At 40.2% G+C, this 17216-nt stretch overlaps 1 protein-coding gene across 3 annotated transcripts in view; it reads left to right on the top strand.

Annotated features, from left to right (window-relative positions):
- Window positions 1-17216, top strand: part of FGD5 (FYVE, RhoGEF and PH domain containing 5) — a 205799-nt gene that overhangs the window by 165390 nt on the left and 23193 nt on the right. For all 3 annotated transcript variants that reach the window (XM_089520869.1, XM_089520879.1, XM_089520859.1), the window contains exons 13-14: window positions 13288-13371; window positions 16632-16711. In XM_089520869.1, coding sequence (XP_089376995.1) covers window positions 13288-13371; window positions 16632-16711 — 164 coding nt within the window. The remainder of the gene's footprint in view (window positions 1-13287; window positions 13372-16631; window positions 16712-17216) is intronic.

Here is a 17216-nt window from a genome sequence, read left to right as displayed (position 1 = left end):
CCACTACAGTGGTTGATCAGGACTGATTTCAGCAGAAGTTACAATACCTTCAGTTCCATATAGTTCTTTTTTTTTTATGTACAGCTTGATTCAATGCAGAATTAGGCATGACCTAGCTATTTATTTTAGTATGTTTAGACACACAATTGTGTTTAGGCATGTATAAATCTTTAAAAGGAAATCAAATGCAAAGGGATCGTGCAGCACTTTTGAGAGTAACTGAAAGACAGAAGTTGGTAGTTGGATGTGTCTAAATACATCTGAGGAAGTAGACTCCAGTCTATGAAAGCTCATGCTACAAACTTCAGTCTTTCACATACCGTATATACTCGACTATAAGTCGACCTCATGTACAAGTCGAGGGCAGGTTTGGGGGGCAAAATTATGGATTTTGATATGACCCTTGGATAAGTCAAGGGTAAAACGTAAGGGAAGGCAACAAAGGATCTAAATGATGGAGCAAAGGAAAACAATGCCAAAGAACCTACAAAATTCTGGCAGGCATAATGGTTTTGGCTCACACTAAAGGATGGATGGAAGAGAAAGCAGAGAGAGGTCAGTGCTTCCAGAACAGATTGCACTCTTGCCTTTCACAAGGGATGGTTCTCTTTTTAATAAGAGTTAAAGTATAGTATTTACATTGACCCATGGATAAGTCGACCTAGGTTTTTGGGGTCAATTTTTTGACTAAAATTTCTAGACTTATACATGAGTATATACAGTAGTCTCAAAGATGCTGAATATCCCTTTGCATATTAATTTTCCAGACTACCATGGCTATGTTTTTGAATTCTACCACCTTAAAAGGGAAGTTTCCATTTGGTGCCAGTTGAAGTGTCTCTCCTGGGCTAATGGCAACTCACATTATATGTCTGTGACTTTAATACAGATATTATAACCCTAGGGAAAGTTGAAAGGCCCTCCTTCCATCTTAATTGCTACCATCCTGACCTTGAAGGGAGAGAAGGAGATGCAGGCATAGTTTCACCATATCTAGGCCCAGAGAAAGATTAAAGATTAAAGGCCCTCCTTCCATCTTAACTGCAACCACCCTAGTGTTGGATGTACAGAGGAACTGGCAGTATCCGCTGGACTTGATCCCCTTCCCCTTTGTGTGATGGCTTTTTAGAATGTAAGCCTAAGGGCAGGGAACTATCAAATTAACAATCTGTAAACCGCTTTAAGAGCTTTGTGGCTGAAGAGAGGGGTATAAATACTTCAAATCAATGGTTCCCAAACTTTGGTCCTCCAGGTGTTTTGGACTTCATCTACCAGAAGCCCCAGCCAGCTTGGCCAACAGTCAGGAATTCCGTTTGAAGTACAAAACCTCTGGAGGACCAAAGTTTGGGAACCACTGCTCTAAATAAATAAAAATAAAAAAATACAGGGAGGAAGATTAGCCATCTCATTATTATTATTAATATTATTATTATTAACCTTTATTTATGAAGCGCTGTAAATTTACACAGCGCTGTACATGCAATCTTTTTAGTTAGACGGTTCCCCGCCCTCGGGCTTACAATCTAAAAAGACATGACACAAAAGGAGAAGGGAATGGTGGCGGGAAAGGGTAAGAGGTCCAGCAGTTCCCCTCTACCTCCGAGGCCTGGACCAAGGCAGATGGACTGGAGGGAGGGCTTGGATTCAAAATGGAAGGTTAATCTTCATCCAGGGAAAATACATACTCTCAAGTAGGATAATACATATACAATACATAGCAATACAGGAAATGGTTCAGTAAACAGGCAACAAAAGAACATCAGATAGTAAGCGACAATTATGCAATGCCTGGGAAGGCTTCTCTGAACAGGATGGTTTTCAACTCCATTTTGAAGCTAGTTAAAGAAGTGATGGCTCTTGCTTGTGGGGGAAGAAGGTTCCAGGAGTGAGGGGCAGCAAGTGAAAAGGGGCGAATCCGGGATGGGGCAGAGGAAATCCTGGGCTGAGACAGGAACCCTTGACTACCAGAACGGAGGGCCCTGGTGGAAAGGTGAGGAGAAAGAAGGTCTGATAAGTAAGGAGGGGCCAGTCCTTGGAGGGCTTTGAATGTCGACAGCAGGAGCTTATACTGAATGCGGAAAGGGAGAGAGAGCCAGTGAAGGGATGCCAACACAGGAGAGATGTGGTCAGAGCGGTGGGTGGAAGTGATAATGCATGCAGCTGAATGCTGGACAGAGATTAAAGGATGGAGGTGAGAAAGAGGAAGCCCAGCCAGGAGGACGTTACAGTAATCCAGTCGTGAGATCACTAGGGCATGGACCAGGATCTTGGCAGTAGAGGCAGAGAGATATGGTCGGATTTTGGCAATATTGTACAAAAAGAATCTACAAGCCTTGGCTGTGGTCTGGATCTGAGGGATACACGACAGAGAAGAGTCAAAGATAAAACCAAGACTGCGGGCTTGCTGGACTGGTTGAATAGAAATGTTGTCCACAGAGACAGAAAAGGAGTGTTGAAGGGTGGACTTAGGAGGAAAGACAAGAAGCTCCATCTTGGACATGTTGAGCTTCAAACGCCGATGGCGCATCCACTGCGAGACAGCTGTAAGGCAAAACGAGACTTGCTGTTCAAACCTTGGAGAAAGGTCAGGAGCAGAAAGATACAGCTGGGTGTCATCAGCATATAGATGGTAGGAAAAACCAAAAGAGCTTATGAGTTTTCCTAAGGACAGTGTGTAGAGAGAAAACAGAAGGGGACCCAGAACAGAGCCCTGGGGAACTCCAACAGATAAGGGAACAGGAGAAGAAGTCTGACCCCCTGCAACTACTGCAAAAGATCGGCCAGACAAGTAAGATGTAAACCAGTCGAGAACAGAGTCTGAGAACCCAAGGTCAGAGAGTATGTCAATTAGGAGACAGTGATCAACAGTGTCAAAGGCTGCAGACAAATTGAGAAGGATGAGAACAGAGTAAAGACTCTGGGTATTCTAGCCCATATAGTTTCCCTGTCTTTTCTGTGAGGGACATCTCCACAGGCCACCTCCCCTCCCTCTAAGAAAGTGGTCCCCAAACTGGCTCTTTAAAGGATTTTGGACTTCAACTACCAAGAGCCTCAGCCATGTTTGCCAGTCGTATGGGATTCTGGGAGCTGAAGTCCAAAATCCCTTAAAGAGCAGAGTTTGGGGACCACTGCTCTAAGCCTTGACCTTGAAGGCTACCCTGATGAGAATCCCTGCTATCTCTGATCACTGACATCGGGAATTTCCTTCTTCCACATGTGGAGAAAGGAGAGGAGGAACAAAGCTCTTCTCTGGCTAAAACACTGGGTGGAAAACCTCCAACTAGCACTTCAGGAACCCAGTGATTTCAGTGGGCATGGCCACACCTCTGTTCTCAAGTGCCTGGCCATGCCCACGGACAGATCATCCAGCCTGTAGAGGACATATGCACCTCCAGCTTAGTTCCCCATTGCTACCTTATGCTGAGCTTCTGATCCTAGACTCTCTGCACCTGTGGCTCTTACTAGAAGAAGAAATACCAGGCAACTTGAATGCAGCCTTGGATTCAGCCTTGGGTTTATTTTGGCTTTGACTTTGCAAAATTACCAAGCCTCAGCCCTAAAACCTGTTTTGTGCAGTATATGAAGTTCTATCTATACAGTAATTCCACTTCTTCCATGCACTGGCAATGTGAATTTCTCTCTCCATTCAATGAGAGAGGAAGACAGTGGCATTCACCTTGCTCCTACTGTGCCCTTGGCATCCAAGACTTCCAGGTATCAGGATATTCACATGTGGTGCTGTTCTTGGAAATTCTCATTCCCCTTCCTGTTCCTTTGATGAAGCAGTAGTGGAAAATATAAACATTGCCCAATTACAATTATGCTTTTCACAGTTTGTCCTTGCCATAAAAGTTGTGAAGATGGAGTCACTGTTGTAACTGAAACAAAGCATGCATTGAAATTTGAGTAAATTCACTCTGCAATGGCTATGAGGCAGCCATTTCTAAGGGAAACATGAGTTTAGGCTTCTGTTGAAAGTTCTGCTATTCAGAATAAAATTGTCTGTTCACTGCGGGGAGAGAAATAATAATAATCCCTTGGCAGCTGGGGATGTGAGGAAAACACTGTTTAATAGGCCCATGAATATACTGCCAGTGACAGTTTTTTCTGCTTCTCTACTAGAAATGAATGTCACGGTCAGGCATGTATATTGCCATAAAAAAGAATTTGGAGTTAAACTGAAAGGTAGCAATTTAGAACAAAGTTTTAAAATGCAAACAGCTTTTTACAGGTATGGACTGTGCAGTCCCGTGCCTATAAAATAAGGTTTCTTAAAAAAAAATGCTAGGCAAACAAAATGCCTGAAAAACCTGAGTGAGAAGACATTGTTTAGAACTGTTAACTGACATACAGGTCATCGCTAGCTCTAGTAGGAATATTGTGATCTGGATGGTAACCCTTAGTGTACAGGATAATTAAACTAATTTGTACCCCAGCAACAAAAGACCTATGAGCTATAGAATACCCAGAAAACATTCTATTGAGAGAAGAAGGCCACAATTTTATTGGTTATATCAGTAGTGTAACTTGATGATCCATGGGGCCAAATTTGCAATATTGGTTGACTCATCTGCCAACCAATATCCTGCCCATCTCATCTGCTCGGAGACTGTATCTCACTACGGTGTGAATTCCTCTACATTGGTCACTTAGAATAAGGCCAATATGCAAACCCCCACCAGCTGGGGTGAATAAGTCTACTATGTACCCCAACAATGGATCCAGCCCAAACATGTCACAGGATCAAAGTTGAGACAGAGTGCATCTACACTATAGAAATAATGCATTTTGACATCACTTTAACTGTCATGGCTCCATCCTACAGAATGTTGGGATTTGTATTTTTGTGAGGTACTAGCACACTTTGGCAGAGAAGACTAAAGACCTTGTAAAACTACAGATCCCCTCCATGTTTCCATATGCTACAGCATTTAAAGTGGGGGTCAAACTGCATTATTTCCAAAGTATATAGATACACCCACACCGAGAAATACATTGACAACAGCCAAGATCCTACATTGCCTAATTTATTACAAATACATACCTGTGGGGTGAAACAGGCCAACGGAGGGGGCACCCTTTCCAAAGGAGGATTGGAGCTGCGGTGAACACATACTACAGCTCCAATCTGCCTTTTCCTTGGCTGAAAAAGGAGTGGATCTTTTCTCTGTGTGGGTGCATCTACATACTTTGGAAATAATGCAGTTTGACCCCATTTTAAATGCTGTAGCATATGGAAACATGGAGGGGATCTGTAGTTTTACAAGGTCTTTAGCCCTCTATGCCAAAGTGTGCTGGTGCCTCACAAAACTGACAGATCAGGCCTGAGTAACTTTTGTCATTATTTCCCCTGGCAGTGGACCAGAATGAAGGTAGTGGCTTCCAATGTCCATCAACACAGACCCACACTACCTCAGAAGTCAGCCAAACTTTCTGATTTATTGGCTTTCTTGGAAGTTCCTGCTGAGCCAAAAAACTGCTGTTGCTTGGAGGAAAAGGAAGCTGCCAGCTATAGCATGGCTGCATATTCTGTGCTTGCAAGCCACAAATGGGGGATTCCTGGCAAGCAGAAATCAAGGGCTTGCATAGGAAGTGCATGCGTGTATTACATCGCTGAAATATGAGTACCACTTCTCCAGTACTATTGTTTAGAGTCTGACTGAAACACTCTGAAACAGTCAGTAGGGTTATTTAGGAGGAAGTATTCTGACTTAAGCAAGACTCATTTCCTTCCCCCCAGAATTGCTTAGGACTGCAGGAGAAAAGGTATTTGAGCATTCTCATGAGGCAGGAGGCCAGTTGTTTACAGAAAAGACAGCTGTTGTTTTGTATGGTTATTATTGTTATTTGAAATAATTTCAAAGCTAAATAAAGGGTTGCGTGAAGTTCTTACTATTATTTGAAATAATTTCAAAGCTAGACAAACTGATCAGTTTTTAGGTTGCCTTTAAAAGTGAAGGTGATGGTAAACATGTGAATAGGCTCTCTTTTCAGTGCCTCCAAAATGTTCTGAAGGTATGTACTCTGTGTTTGTGGCAGGAGATATAGCAAGTTCAATAACTTATTTTGGTGAATCTTTGTGAAAAGGGGATCAGGCATCTCTGTAAACAAAAATTGGGCTCAGGAAGCAGACAGATAGTCCCATGAAACAGAACAATCATTCTGGAAGGATACAGCAAATTCAACAATACTAGATAACCATGTGACTAACGTAACAATTTCAACACATCATCAGCCTCATCAATTAATGCAGAGTTTCTCAAATTGCCAGGTGCACCGTGAGGTGCTGCTATGGCATCTGGAACAGAACTCACAAACCTTTTGAAAAGGATAGGATAATGCACGTTTTTGCTGCCATGCAAAAGCTGTGTAGATTGATTGCCTGTTTTGTATTTAAGTCCTAGTCTTATTATTGGCAAAAAAAAAAAAGCAGAGTATAAATAGAGTGAGTGTGTGGTTTTAAATTGAGACTTTTATGGACAGGAAAGAATTCAAGCATATACTGTAACCATGTTAGTCTGTAGAATCAGTATGTAGAGAGATCCTCAGGAAGTAGACTTTAGTCTATGAAAGCTCATGCTGCCAACTTTCTTTCTTTCAGTTAGTCTCAAAGGTGTTACAAGATCTCTCTACATATGGATAGGAAAGTTTTCCCCTCCATGTTTCTATATTCATCCTTGAGAAAAGATGATGTATAAGTTAACCAAATAAATTTAAAATGTTGCAGAAATTATCTTGCGCTGGTAAAAGAGGTGTGTGTGTGTGTGTATGTTGTGTCTTCAAGTTGCCCGACAACTCAGCGATACTTAGCAGTGACTTTGCCAGTTGCTTCCTCTTAAATACAGCCTACAACACCTGATATTCATTGGCAGTCTCCCATTCAAGTACTAACCAGAGCTGACCCTGCTGAGCTGCCAAGATCAGATGAGATTTGGTACCTTTAGGGTACTGAGAATTAGCCACATCTATATTTGTATGCAGTCATGTTACAGATCAGATGGCACAGCTGACCATCTTGCATGCTGGTATTGTTGAACTTGATGTTTCCTGATAGTCTGAGGTCTTCTATGCTAAGGGCAAAAGTCTGGATGGACTCCTGCCCTCATCCCCGCCCTGCAGGGACATCAGGTAGATTGTCTATACTACCCAACTTCCTGGATCTGCCACTGCTGCTCTCTACATTGCTGTGTCCACCACTGCTGCCACTACTGTCACCAAACTCTATCTGGGCTAGTTCCTATCCTGAATGGTTTCCCTTTTTCTCCCTCAGTTGCACTAGCTCCACAGATGCACTCATTGCTCTGAGGCACACGAAGCACCCAGCAGGTAACCCAGGTGCCTTGTCTGACTTTAGCAAGCAGCTGCTGAGGGAGCAGGAGGGGAAGATTACATATGAAAAAAAATTGAAGGTTGCAGGGGTGGGGGCAAGGTGGCAGGAGCCGTTGCAACAAAAGCAGTGGGTCAAAAACTCTGGCATTTAAAAACTGCACAATAATAAAGGATACACTGAATCTGAGGTGGATACAGCTATGCATTGTGTGACTTTCTCACCCGAGATTTGGAAGGAGAACGGGTTTTTAATGGGTTTTTCAGCAGTATAGACAAGATTCATAGTGTGCCTGTTTCTGATCCCAGTTTCATTTGTGGTTGTTGATTCCTTGTTTCAGAGAAAATTGGACTAAGCTACTAAAAGTAGACAGCCAGCCACCACATTACCACTACACTATTCTGCTTTGCTGTCTGTATAGCACAGAAGAGTTAAATGAAAAGTAGCTGGGTTTATCATATTTAGAAAATTGCAACAGTTAGAACCATGTTTAATGGTAGCATGAAAGCTTTGCATTTTCAGTCAATAACATCTCCAGTTAAAAGGATACCTGGTAGTAGGTGATAGCAAAGGCACTGGATAAATCATTGCCACTCATTCAGTTTGACCTGGTATAAAATATTATCCTCCATTTTATGGTTTACAAAGAATAAACCCTAGTAAATGAAATAGTGTACAGTCATCCCTCCATATTTGCAGCTTTGATACGCTCATATCTAAGTTGAGAAATTTTAGTTAAAAAAAAAATGACCCCCCCCCCCCCCAAATCTGGGTCAATGCTGGTTTCCATTCTAGAGCAATTTAGGAGATTATCATACGGGGGGGGGGGGCATAATCCTGGCTAAATCCCGTGATCATGTGGAAGATTTTCGCATGACGTCGTGCTTATCCGGACTTCCCCTGAGAATAACCGGGCATTCTCCTGCAACAAACCATAGTGTAGTTGAAGCACGATTGCAAGAGTGTGAAAGTCAATCGCGCTTCATTAGTGCTATTGAAGAAGCAATTAGGGATACCCAGAATGCATTACAGTATAATAATATAAAGAGAAAAGTGGTGGGTGGTGGGTGGGTGGAGGGGTTAATCTCAATTGAGAGACCAGTTCTAGCAGTGGGCATTCTCAGGGAAAAGCAGCTTTCTTCTTTTTTCCATTACCCGCTAGAGTGTGGGAGTGGACTGTTGTTATGGAAAGGGGCAAGGGAGAAGGTATGTATATGCCTGTTTATTTATGAAATGTGTTTTCTCCAAAAGAACATGGGATCTCCATGAATGTGTTCTCCGTGAATGCAGGATCTCAAAAAGATATTGTCATTATCATCTTTCATTGTTACATGCCCCTAAATTTTACACTCAGTTTATCCACAGGTCATATCAAAATTCATAATTATAGCCCCAAAACCTGGTCATGAGGTCAACTTATTAATGAGTATATGGTACCTGAAAAAAAAAGGTACCATCTGCAGCATCATATAAAGTAGAAGGCAAGTAGACTACTCAGCTTTCTTTTTTATGGTGAAGATTCAGGAAACATGGAATAATGAATGAATGTGTTTTATTTGGTCAATGACCAGAAAAATTTAAAAAGATGCAAAGCAAAATACAAAGTGTAACAATAAACTTCAAGTGATACACAATAAAATAAAATAAAATGGACTAATATAAAAATACACTCTCCTGAGATCTGACCATATAACGCCCGTCTTAAAATCTCTTCACTGGCTGCCAATCCGTTTCCGGTCCCAATACAAAGTGTTGGTTATTACCTTTAAAGCCCTAAATGGCTTGGGCCCAGGTTACTTGAGGGAACGCCTCTCCCTGCATAATCCACCCCACACTCTCAGGAAAATTGGTACTCAGTCATCCAAGGTGAGATTGGCGACTACCCAGCAAAGGGCTTTTACGGCAGTAGCGCCTTCTCTTTGGAACGCCTTACCCGAAGAGATCCGCCTTAGTGGAACGGTGGAAGCCTTTAAAAAGGCATTAAAAACTTACCTCTTCCTACAAGCCTACCCTCCCAATTCCTTGAACAGTAATAACGTTTCCCTCCCCTTACTGTTTAATGATGTAGATATTTTTGCGATTTTAATAATGTGGAATGTTTTTAGCCAATATTTGTGGAATTAATGGGTATTGATGTGTATTTTTAATATGTCATTTGTTTTGTATTGTATTTACCTTTATACTGTACACCGCTTTGATCCTGGGAAAAGCAGTTTATAAATAAACAATTTATTATTATTTATTATTTTATACATTCCATAATTACATCATTTGTACAAGATTTTAAAAGATTTCAAAGCCCAGTACATAAGTACAACAGTGGATTTCAAAATGATTCAGTACAATAGACTGCTGTAAAGTAAAATAAATTAAAATAAAGTACAAAATTTGTATTTCCCCTGAAAAATTTTCTTTAAAACTTTAAAGTAATAATATTAAAATAAAATATGAACGTATTTAAGATAGGAATATATTTTTTATCTGGGTTTGTCTTGTTTTCATTGCAGCAACACAAAATTTAGCAGCTCTATACATAATATGAGGATTTAAGTCCTGAAGTAGGTATTTCACATAAAAATTACCTGGATACCCCAACCATTTTTCTACTAAAGGTGCAATATATATTGACCTGATATCCTCATAAAATTTACAACATAACAGGACATGTGAAATAGTTTCTACTTCTCCACATGGACAGGTGTGCTCAGTTAAGGAGACTTTGCTAAATCTGCCTTGGAATAGTGCAGGTGGGAGGATGTTAAATCTGGCTTTGAAAAAAGCAAAAACATGGAATAACATGGGATTACCATCATGATGACTACCTTAGTCAACACGGTGGACATCCTTCATAGGAAGCAAAAGTGCACTATGAACTGGCCAACATACTATAATGTCCGGAGGCCCCGTATAGTGGCTAACACACTGTAATGTCCAAAAACTATTCAAACAAGATGGCAGCTGGTCTAATACAAATTTGATACTACTAATACCATTGCAGTCTCACTCACATAGTTTTTTATGTAGTTATTCAAACCTGGCATGATTTTTTAGTTTCATTATATCCTCTACCCCCAGCAGGTTGAGCAATGCTAATTTCAATGTCATAGTGGCAAGTCCATGACTAGTGAGACTTCAGAAGTGATTATGTAGACACATTTCCTTAAATCTAAAGACAAAACAGATGGGAAATAACTATAATGGGCAATTAACAAACACAACCACCATTAATGTTTAATAAAACCAAGGGGTACTAATCATGACTGCCATAGCAACAGTGCACTAGGGTGGATTCCTTAATCATCACCAACCATAGAATGTCTTGAGGTTTGTGGAAATATTTCATATAAATAAAATAAGAGGATTTGTAGCCAAGAAGTACAGCAGTGCATGCTGGGAAGAGCCTGACAGTACCTCACATGAACTGATTTTTTGGTTGGTGGGGTGCCCTTCATTAGCTGTCTTTTTTGTGGCTCAGAATGACTTCAGACTATCTGGCTGCATTAACTGCAAAGAAACGGCACAACCTCCTCTATAATGAAGTGAACTCTGATTATTCAAAGGATGCAATGCAGCCTAATTCTCTATTATGTTTTCTGCACTGGAACCCAACTCATTTTAGAGACTAAATTGCTAGCTGCATGAACCAAGAGTATTTTTGTGTTCTTAGTAACAAACTGGACTTTTCCTGATGCTCTTGCTGTGGCATTGGTTTCTACTAATCCACATTTAAACTTTAAACACACACACATGTACACACACACACACATGCCATTGATATTCATTATGATAAATTATTCTTCAACAGCTGAGGTTTTTCCTTTCATAAACCCCTCCAATACTCAGCTTCCTAAAGTCTATAATGAATGTTTCTCTGTAGTTCTATTCAGCCCTTAATAAACTAGGATTTATAATGAGATGGTACCTGTGCAGGGAGTCACTGTGAGGTTGAGATTAGTGTTGGCATGGTGAATGATTTATGAAGCCATAAGCAAATGATATAAGCAAAATTTCCTCGAGAAGCTACTGTTGATCTTGTCATATGAAAAGTTTGTTGTTGAAAGTTTCTTTTTAAAGAAGGTATTTCTTCTTGAGCATCTATACTCTGTACTTCAGTAAGATCTCAGAGCTGATAGAATAATCTGTAGTTAGCAGGATGAATATGAGGCATGGAAAGAGACTAATGCACATGCTTGGATCATTCCAACTCTATAAGGGTGTGCTTTCCAATGTGGAAAAGAGGCAGAGTGCAGGTGTTAAGTGGGGTTTTAATATCACTTAAAAGGACTGCAGTTTTCTTCGGTTGGAAAAGTTGTTTGCCAGCCAGCCTTCCTAATATCCTGGCAAAGTGCTATCAGTCACAACAAACCAGAGCTTGGAAGATTTTCTTATTTGAATGGTGGCTTCCCAAGTTGCCTAGCTGGCATTCCCCCCCCCCCCCCCTTATTTCTATCAAGCTGGAAAAATCTGTTTGGCAAAAGGAACACTTTTACAACCCACTCCCACGATTTTACGACTCTCTCCCACACATTTACAACAGGAAGAGAACAAAAGTACTTCATGTGGAAACAGAAACAGTAACATTCTCCTTTGCTGTCTGCCAGGCTTGTTTGTAATGTGATAAAGCTGTTATTCTCATGTCATAGAGGAACACCACAACTCTATTTCTGTTTAAGTTGCCTTATTAAAGGAGTATCTCTCCCCCATTTTTGCCTATAGTGCTGTTGGCTTACAAAAATTACTGTGTTTAAAAAAGCCTCCTCCAGGGAGAGTCAGCATGGTGTAGTGAGTTGGGTGTTTGACTGTGACTCTAGGAGATGATGGTTTGAATTCCCACTCAACCATGGAGAGTCACTGGGTGACCATGGGAAAGTGACACTCTTTCAGCCTAAAAGGAGGGTAATAGCAAACCCCCTCTGAACAAATCCTGCCAAGAAAACCCCATGATAGGTTCAGAAATGACTTGTAGGCACACAGCAACATTTTTCACCCTGGTGCACAAACAGCTAGTGTTCCACATCAAAGGGTTTTGACAGCGTGATAAAATAGTTTATGCTACCGTATTGTGGTGGTTCTATATTTAAAAAAGATCTATAAAAAGCTGTTCGAACATGCAATACTGCTATCATTGTTCAGTTGGAAGGCTGGTTAACTGGTTATTGCTGTGTGCCTTCAAGTAATTTCTGACTTACAGCAATCCTGAGGTGACCCTATCACGAGATTTTCTCAGTAAGATATCTAGTGATTTGGGTTGTGGACTAGGACTCTTCACAAATCACACTCTCTCAGTTTCAGAGGAAACTACTGTATACATTTTCTTAATGTTAAAAAATATGACCTGGAAAAGGTGACTTGTTGGTTAGAGTATTCTGGGAGTTGTAGTCCAAAAAGTTTCCAAACTCTGCAAATAACATTTACAGAATGCCACATAGGCATGAGCATTGTGTGTGAAGTTGATGCAGTTGTGTATTCCACAGGAGCTGCTAGCTGAAGGAAGATTACCAAAATGTTGCACTTTTGAGTGCTAGGGGTATCACATTTTACTTCAACAGAATCATTTTCTGGAAGAATGATGGTTTGATCCCACATAGCCAAAAAGGATTGCCTCATTATATAAATATTATATATATAAACAATATATTACAATATCGACTGATAATCTGGAACTCACCTTAGTCTACCATCGCTTGACCCATTGGTGTCCTATATGCAAACACTTGATTAATTTCAGTTGGATTACAAGGTGGGCAGGCAGTGAAGCAATAACTTAGGAACTGCATCACATGCTCAATTCTGCCCAAATTCACCCAGCCTCCATTTTTCCATGTGGTCCTTATGGAATCTGGAAATCGGATCATGCTACACTAACAATCCAAGCTGCAATCCTTGTACTGGACCTAGAATTCCAGTGAGACTTTTAAAGGGTATTGCAAGTAATTGATTTTGTCTTTCTCTTCATACAGATGAATGATGTTCTGCTGTATACGTATCCCCAGAAGGATGGCAAATATCGCCTTAAGAACACTTTGGCTGTATCTGGCATGAGGGTAATGTCAGTTTTTCTCTCTTTTTTTAACACTATGTTTCATTCAGCTGGAAACCTTTTAGCTCTCTTTAGTTAGAAAGAAAGGAGGATGTTTTATCTCCATATTACCTTTCCTTGTTATAGGAATAAAATGGGAAATATAGGGTACCTCCAGATTTTTTTTTTTTGGGGGGGGGGATCTCAAGAAGTATCAAGACTCCAATTCTTTTTGTCCCTTCATATTAATGGGATTTGTATCCTGTTTATTCCCTATAAGTTCACATTTCTTTCTCTCCCTTCCCTCCCACCCTTTCAGTGATCATGTCACATCCAGTCAACATTTCAGAAACAGATTTTCACCAATTTCCACTGAGCCACATATTATTATTATTATTATTATTATTATTATTATTATTATGTGAGTTATAGTCAAAGTGCTATGGAGCTTTAGCAACATTACACTAGTTAAACATTAAGATGTTGTTTTAATGCTCTTCCCTCTCTTCCCTCTCTGTTGAATCTGTCCTGAAAATAATAGATATATTTACTTGCTTGTAGCCATCTTTATTGCTTTTGAGTAGAAACACATGGGCAAAGACAGATACATTTACTTTCAAAACAAACTGGGTTAATATAAACCAACCTGAAGAGTGGGAATGAAAAGCCTTTGGAGCTCTCAAATAAAACTTCAGAGTGAGAAAAATGTCATATGGATCTCCCAAATAAAATTAGTTGGTATACGAACAAAACCTGGGACTTCCATCCACCCAACTGGATGCATCCATATAAAAGCACAGGAATTTGAAACCAGTTTCAGAAGCAATGAGCAAGAATGTCAATGCACTTCTGAAGAGGCAGTTTGCAAAAGGGCTGGTAATAATAAGCAATGGAAATCAAAATCGGGTGTCCTATCCAGTCAGGATTCTCTGTGCTCAGAATTGCTATCAACACTGAAGCAGCAGCACTTGAAAGAAGCCCCTGACAACATCTCTGTACAGTGAGGCAATGTCCAATTGGACCTGGCAAAATCGGAAAGACTTCCCATTGTCCAATTTAAATTGATGCAAAAGGACAAGGCCCATAGTCACAGTTCATTTTCTCAAATGCAAGCACAATCCATCATAATGTTGTAAAGAAGAAAAACTGCCTGGCAGCCTTTGGCAGTTTAGGACAGAGCATTTAGAATCTCAGCTACAGGTCAATAATGCCTCACTAGAATACAAATCCCTGGATTCCATAGGGTCATAGAATCATAGAATCATAGAATTATAGAGTTGGAAGAGACCGCAAGGGCCATCCAGTCCAACTCCCTGCCATGCAGGAAATCCAAATCAAAACATCCCCGACAGATGGCCATCCAGCCTCTGTTTAAAGACCTGCAAGGAGGGAGATTCCACTACACTCTGAGGGAGTGTGTTCCACTGTTGAACAGCCCTTACTGTCAGGAAGTTATTCCTAATGTTGAAGTGGAATCTCTTTTGCTGTAGCTAGCATCCATTGCTTCGGGTCCTGTTCTCTGGAGCAGAAGAAAACAAGCTTGTTCCCTCTTCAATATGACAGATAAAGTGAATGTTGGATAAAGTGGACAGATAAAGTGGAATGGAACAATCACAGATAAAGTGGAATGCTAGTGCTATGATTGTATAGTTTGAATGGGCCCTTAGTTATTACCGTAGTTTAGGAGATTGTAAGGATTCTGTGGGTGTGATTTGTATTGATTTGTCAGGTGCCACTGTCAACTGGGTCCGTAGGGACTGGAAAATCTGCATTCAAGACTCCTGAACAGTAGTGGTTCCTCAACCATTGGAAGGAAAGTTCAAGTGGGATGCTTTTTCTGGCCTTGATATGTTTTAGCCTTTTTATCAGTAACTTATAGCCTTATCATATACATGGATGAAACAAAACTTGGGACAAGAACTAATACTTCAGAAATTAAGAATAAAACCCACAGTGTTTGATAAATTGTAAAAATGAATTAAAACTACACCATACCTTTTTGTCAGCCTTATGAACTGAATGTCAGTGACGAGAGTAATGATGTTGCCAAAATAATAATAATAACAACTACAATTCATAAAAACCACCTAAAAGTAATAATTACACTTCATTCATCAGTGGTTAGATCTGATGTAGCATACTTTGTCAAGTTTTTTTTTTATCATAGCACTTTCAGTTGGCTATAATCAGTGTACCCATATGTATTCCCCTGGCATGTACATGAACACACATGCACTTTCTAAGACACATGCTGGTAGACCATTTAAGCAGATTGATCCCAGTAAGTCTAATTCACACAGAATTATTTCTCTAGAAAACTTTATCAAACTGATACACAAATTTCATAATGTATGCAGGTACTGTTTGGGGAAGCAGTAAACATTAGATTATAATGGTGCAACATTACTAAGCAAATAAAATAGATAACTAAAGTAATAAAAGTCTGTCACTCCAAAGTAAGAGAAAATTAAGGAACTCACTCACTGCCAGAAAGGATGCTGTGAAGTTTCTAAGAACCCATGTGGACCACAAGAGAGTCCAGGGACAAATATTTCATCTCTTGACCCACAAAATTGCCTGCTCCTATTGGTGCTATGCAGAGTCAGGCTTCTGGGGAGAAAGAATTTAGAAACAAAGGAAGAAGAAGAAGAAAGGATTCAAAATGGTGTGTTGGAAAGCAAAAAGGAACATTGAGGCTATTGTCTGGCAGTGGAACTAGTAGACAGCTAGTGAGCTCTGCTTTCAAGGAGATCTTTAAGCAGAGGCTGGATAGCCATCTGTTTGGAATGCTCTAGGTATGGATTTCATGCACCAAGTAGAGGATGAGACTGGATAATCTACAAGCCCTCCTTTCCCCCAGTTCCATGGAGCTTTGACAAAGTGGGCTCTAGACCATAAAAGTGTATTTCACAGTCAGCAAATTGGTCCTCCTGTTGCTCCATTCCCCTTGTTACTTTTGGAAGACTAGAGTAAATTACTCTTGTGGAATGTGCACTACAGGTCTTCTTTACTTTGGCTCTTATGAAAACTGCCAGCTATGTAGTTGATCTTCCCCATGTGTTACCATGCCATGTAAGCAGCATCCATCTCCTTGGCAAGACCAACACTTTTATTTGTGTAAAGACTTAAGGAAGCCCAAGTATATTAATGGATATTTTGTTAACCTTCTCAGAAGTAAACTGCTGAAGCCACTATATAGCTATAGGTATATGAAAAGAAGGATGGACATGTCTATATGTTCTGGGAATTGATGGTTTCACTTCATAAAAATGTCTTTGTTCTTAGGTTAGCCGTCCAGTGACAGAAAAAGCCCAAAATGTCCTGAAGATTGAATATGGTGAAAATTGCCTAATCTTATCAGCAAGGTAGGTGATATCATACCCCTATTCATTTTTAAAATATTGAATTTCTAGACAGAGCAATTGCTCCCCAAGACCAAATTGGCATCTCACTATTTTTAAACTCCATTAATATCCATGGTGTTGTGACACATAATGGCCAAGTGTTTGACTATAAAGAAGGCATTCATTTTAAATGTATGGTCCAGAAGACATAACTATCTGAACACTTCTAATGAGCCCAAAGCACTTCAGAAGATCTCAGACACAGACAGAACAGCAGAAAATCTATTTCTAATAGACTCATGGTCTGTTTCTTGATCCTTTGTAACTTTTTCCTGTCACGCTTTGCCTGCTTCATTTCTTACAACTTCACTTGACAAGTCATGTCCCTGAGGTAACTGGAGGACTAATCAAAAACAGTAATTAGACAATTCTCTTCAGTGAGTTTAAAGACATTTTATAGTACTCAATTGACAGAGGAAAGATTAAAACATTACTGACAAAATAATGGGGTCTCATTTTACAAGGA

Source organism: Sceloporus occidentalis, unplaced genomic scaffold (assembly GCF_023333645.1).
Source record: "Sceloporus occidentalis isolate IW3139 unplaced genomic scaffold, rSceOcc1.0.p SCAF_1, whole genome shotgun sequence".
NCBI classification, from domain to species: Eukaryota; Metazoa; Chordata; class Lepidosauria; order Squamata; family Phrynosomatidae; genus Sceloporus; species Sceloporus occidentalis.
This window is presented reverse-complemented; position numbering and strand designations above follow the sequence as displayed.